We start from the raw sequence: 5,540 nt of genomic DNA, 5'->3' as shown, positions 1-5,540 counted from the left end.
CCAGAGGGCTGTGCTGCCATTCAGAGAGACCTGGCCAGGCTGGAGAGGTGGGCGGAGAGGAACCTCCTGAAGTTCAACAAAGGCAAGTGCAGGGTCCTGCACCTAGGGAGGAATAACCCCATGCACCAATACAGGTTGGGGGTTGACCTGCTGGAAAGCAGCTCTGCTGAGGAGGACCTGGGAGTGCTGCTGGACACCARGTTAAGCATGAGGCAGCAATGTGCCCTTGCGGCCAAGAAGGCCAATGGTCTCCTGGGGTGCATCAGGAAGAGTGTTGCCAGCGTGGAGGGAGGTGATCCTGCCCCTCTACTCAGTCCTGGTGAGACCATGCCTGGAGTGCTGTGTCCAATTCTGGGCTCCCCAGTACAAGAGGGATGTGGCACTACTGGAGAGAGTCCAGCAAAGGGCTACAAAGATGATTAGGGGACTGGAGCATCTCTCTTATGAGGAAAGACTTAGAGAGCTGGGCCTGTTTAGCCTGGAGAAGAGAAGACTAAGAGGGGATCTTATGCAAATATCTGAAGGGAGGATGTCAAGAGGATGGGGCCAGACTCTTTTCAGTGGTGCCCAGCGACAGGACGCGAGGCAACGGGCACAAACTGAAACACAGACGCTTCCATCTGAACATGAGGAAAAACTTTTTCACTGTGAGTGCGACAGAGCACTGGCACAGGTTGCCCAGAGAGGTTGTGGAGTCTCCTTCTCTGGAGATACTCAAAACCCACCTGGATGCGATCCTGTGCAACATTCTCTAGGTGACCCTGCTTGAGCAGGGGGTTTGGACTAGATGATCTGCAGAGGTCCCTTCCAACCTCAACCATTCTGTGATTCTGTGATAAAGAAACAAACCCTTGCTCAGCTACTCTAAAATTGACAAGTCCTACTGATTTCACTTTTCATTTGTAGGTCAACTGAGACAGGTGAGTATTTCTACACTCTGCTCAGGGTTTGAAGCTTATACAGATCTAGTTGTGTTTATTCAAATTGTTCAGATGTGTTTTGGCTCCAGTGAGATAAGGCTATAATATACAGACATTTTAGCATAATTTTGCTATATATAAAAAAAGGACCCAGAATTTTTAGATGTATGCTTGCTAAATGACAAGGCTGTGAGAAAATTTGCAACTGAGAATGTGCTTGATTTTCTTATTTCTCCTCATGAAGAAATTATACTTCCCCATTCAATATTATTTTACCCAATTTAATGAAGAATGAACATTGGGTTAGAATTCAGTCTGTCTAAATTATATAGAAAAAAGCATCTACTGAATCAGTCCTCTCTAAATTTAAATTACATAATCTTAGAAATCTTATAGGCCTTCAAAGGAAGATTCTATCCACCAGAATTAGGGTACCGAAATTTAGATGGAGATACTCCTTCCCTGGAAGCTTTCAGTAGCATCAACATCTCTCATCACTAAGTACAGAAGGAACATAAGCCATCTATTTTGGATTATTGCTTTAATGGGCATATACAATGTAAGCATAAATGAGGTGTCTAAGTTAGCTGACTGTGGTCACACACCCATGTTTTCCAGAAAAAAGGAAACATAATTTTTAAGTTAAAAAAAAAATAAAGGGGGGGGAGGATTTTCCTGGACACAATTCTTATTTTACATACCTGTTATTGCAGGCACCAGTGATGAGTCTATATTTATTAGCTAAGCAATTATTTGAACATTTTGGTGGCAACATATAAGGCAGACATCCAGAAATGTTAGCAATTGTGGTGAGCAGATCAGCTGATAAAAGATCTGAAAGAAAAACAAAACAAAACAAGCAACTTGCTCTTGTTATAGATGTTATTGTTACAGGTATTGTTACAGCTGTTACAGTAGAAAAGACAGTATTGTCAGCTGCAGCTAGAGCAAGCCCCCTCTGGTTTCTAGAAAAAAGCACTTAGTGAGAAGTGCTGCAGGCGGTAGGCTTAGGGACCTAGAAGAGATGCAGACTGAAAGGGAAGAACTGATATTATTATCTCATGAGTAGAGAATGAGAAGGAAGAAGACGTGTTTGGGACCAGAGGTCAATCTGCTCCCTTTTTACTGTTATGCGATTCCTCTCTGCTTCCTTCTCTCCCTGCATCCTGGTCGTGCCACTTGCCTGGACTGTGCTTACAAGAAAAGTGTGACAAATGCTACTCAGGAACACAAGAGGGGAAAACGTGGCACTGGAAAGATGCAGGAGGTGCAAGAAGGGATAGTGGACTGTATAATAAAATGTGGTGTGGAAGAGGCATAGAATTATTAACTGGAATTTGCAGGATAGGGAAGAACAGAGTTGTACACCAATAACCAGTGTGTTATTCATGTCTTTGTAATATGATTGCAGACAGCTCTTCCAGTGAGCATTCTTCAGGTGAGGGACAAATTCACATTATTCTATGAGCTCTGGAGTTCTGGCACCCTCTCACACACACACACACGTAGGTAAACATGTGTCTGGCAGGTTGGAAATAGAGGGRCACATGAAAAGAAAGCAATATTCTTTCTGAAGTCAGCGAACTGAGTGTACTGAACTCACTCAGACTGACTGTAACCATGATGTGCTAAAACAGAAAGGTAGAGTCAGCACCTAACTCTTGCCCCCATCTCCTCACTGCCTACTGCAGGTCACCCAGTCCTACCACTTATCAGTCCTACCCATTGGTAGGACTCTGAACTAAGATAATTTGGTTCATTAATCAAGCCAAAAAAAGTAAGCCAGGAGAAAAAAATAAGTTCAAGAGTTGAATCAGCTCCAGAAGCATTCTGCTGAACAAATAGACCCTGTGCATGTAGGCGTGAGAAAGGAGGAGGATGAGCTGTTGGGCTGGCTCTTGTTTATGTACTGGGTACCTAGGCTAATTTTGTGGATGCAACTGCATTTCCATGTTAGTTCAGGTTCAAAGTCATGATCAGAGCCCTGTTCTCAAATTATCTATCATGTAAGTGTTGACTCACGTGTTTTCTATAAAATCAGTTTAGTGGTTCTTTACTTCAGGTAAAGCTACTCCTTGTCATGGCATGTACAGTGTCCATTCATCTTCCATGAAAATTTTTTTGGTTTTGTTAATTAACAAGAATTTCATGCCTTTGTTCTGTGATTTAGGAGTTCTTCAAGTTCTTTTGAAACTGCACTAGCATAAAATCATTGTATCTCTCTCTCTCTCTGTGTGTGTGTGTGTGTGTGTGTGTGTGTATAAAACTGTGTGTACATATATAAATATAGTTATATAGATGTCTCATTAGCTTAGCATGCCAAAAGTTTCCTCAAGGGAAAAGAAAAGTAGATAATTGTAGACTCTTATGTTTTTCTACAGCAGTCTAAAAATTCCATCTCTTGAAAAAAGTTGTCATGTTTTAATACTAAGAAGAGAATACAAATTATAACTCTCTGGTTCATGTTGCTCTTAGCGATGGAATTAAATTACGAAAAAAATCAATGTCTTTCTGAATTTTTGAGCCTTCGAAACACCACAGACACTTGTTAAACTCATCTTGCAATAACAGTAACAGCAATTTTACTTAGACAATGATACATCACTGAACTTTCTAAAGTATCTCTCTCTCCCTCCAACATAAAAAAAAAAATTAAAACAGAAATAAAGGGGAAATAATGTATAACAGTAATACACTATGAAAATTAGTTTTGGAATTAAGAACTTTATTTTCTTAAAAGATAGGTATTCATAAGGCCATCTATGTCCAGAGGAAATGTATTTCAAAATGCCAGTGCCACAAAGTAAATGATAGATATTGTACTATTTTATCTGCAGACTCTAGGCCCCACAAGCACTAAAACCAAAGTGCTGGGGGAGAGAGATACTTCACTGTAAACGAGAAGTTTGCAGCACGGCGGATATGCAAGCTGATTTATAGACAATACGAATATATGTTGATGAGTTCAGAGGATGTCGGCAGCTCAGTGCTGCTCTGCTCAGCAACTCTGCAAATCTGCATTCCGGGGAAGTAACATGTTACAAAGTGACTATCTGCGGTGCTTTAAAGAACAAAACAGAGGCGTTCTGGCCCCAGGGCGTGGACATGAAACCTACTCCTGCCTAAGGTAAAATAAAATAAAAATGAAGCTAACCCAGCTTTAATCTAGAAGGCAACATTCAAACAAACAACAAGGGGTTTTGCCAATGTCAGTGTACTATATTTACCCATTGGATGAAAAGAACGTTTGCGCTTCTGGCAAACTTTTTGTTTCAGCACTTGAATTGACATTTCCATTCGTTCAGCTGCTTGGGAAATATCTTGACTCTCTTGTTCTGGAGATTTTGAGAAAGCCAGCAGCGAAGTAGGAGTTGCTATTCCCCTTCCTTGGATATTTCTATAGTTGAGACAAAATACAGATTTTTTAAACATATTGATTGCTGTATTTGTCTATGTTGGGTATATTCAGAGTTTAAGATAAATTTTGATTAGAGGACATGCTGGGAAACCAAAAAGAAAGACTACATAGTGATCTTGTTTTGCAGGCAGGTGGAAAATTCTGGAAATAAAGGAAGAGTGCCCTTCTGCTGAATATGCACAACAGGAGTAAACTTGTGAAGAGCAAATGGGAAGAGACAGAAACTGTTAGTGGACAGAGCCTGCAGCACAAACTGACTGGAAAGATCTTGTGCAGTATTGTCACAATATAGGAATTCCACTATGGCAACATCTAAATGAGTAGATTTTGCTTTTACTTGATATCTTCAATATCAAGGATGACTTCTGTTATTAAAGATGGATTCATCTCTTGCCTTAGCCACCTAATGGTCAAACAGCTGGTCTGCAGTCATCTGGATGCCATCTGCAGCCAATGAACGGAGATGTGACTCTGAAGTTAGGTAGAAATGGCTTCTTCTTGAAGACTGCCCAAGTACCTGACCAACTGGCTACCTGTATATGGACCTTCAGCACCCAGTTTAGTAGGACTTCATCAGCCTTAAGTTACATGGCCTTGCCTTTAAAATGGAAACTTCTTAAACAACTAAGGTTTGCTGAGATAACTTCTTTTCCACTTAAACATAAGAAAAAACCTTTTTACTGTGAGGGTGATCAAGCGCTGGAACAGGTTGCCCAAAGAGGTTGTGGAGTCTCTATCCTTGGAAAGAGTTAAAATCTGACTAGACACGATGCTGGGCAACCTGCTGACACTGACACTGAGCTGACACTGCTCTGAGCAGGGATGTTGGACTAGATGATCTCCAGAGGTCCCTCTAACTTCAACCATTCTGTGATTCACTATGTAGCATAGCACCAACTTATTAGTGATTATGCTGAGGAAATATGCACTATATCATTCTCATTTCACCATGTCCTGCCTCCTAAGCCTTCTGTACATGTACATGTGTTGGGGCCCTTGCAGTGCTTCACAACAATAATCTGTGAGGATCCCTGCGGCTATGTGAATTGTCCTTGAGCATTCCTAGACCATTACAGAAGGGGAAGATAAGTAGTGGTAAAYAAGTAAAGGAGGGGGCTGATAAGCCCCTCCACGTGAACAGCAGCTTTGCACCGATCGTGTATTCGCTTTAGGCACGTGAACAGAGACTGTAAACCAATCAT

At 41.4% G+C, this 5,540-nt stretch overlaps 1 protein-coding gene across 1 annotated transcript in view; it reads right to left on the bottom strand.

Moving 5' to 3' along the window:
- The window catches only part of LOC112977376 (thyroid peroxidase-like), a gene marked incomplete at its 3' end in the record, with an annotated part of 10,501 nt that extends 5,776 nt beyond the window's left edge, over positions 1–4,725 (bottom strand). The window contains exons 1-3 of the mRNA XM_026089677.1: positions 4,676–4,725; positions 4,148–4,317; positions 1,622–1,754 (exon numbers count right to left, since the gene is read on the bottom strand). Coding sequence (XP_025945462.1) covers positions 1,622–1,754; positions 4,148–4,317; positions 4,676–4,725 — 353 coding nt within the window. The remainder of the gene's footprint in view (positions 1–1,621; positions 1,755–4,147; positions 4,318–4,675) is intronic.
- Positions 4,726–5,540: the final 815 nt, after the last annotated feature.

The sequence above is a fragment of the Apteryx rowi genome, unplaced genomic scaffold, assembly GCF_003343035.1.
Source record: "Apteryx rowi isolate R43461 unplaced genomic scaffold, aptRow1 scaffold_828, whole genome shotgun sequence".
In the NCBI taxonomy this organism is placed as follows: domain Eukaryota; kingdom Metazoa; phylum Chordata; class Aves; order Apterygiformes; family Apterygidae; genus Apteryx; species Apteryx rowi.
The sequence above is the reverse complement of the archived record's forward strand: the minus strand, read 5'-3'. Positions and strand labels throughout refer to the sequence as shown.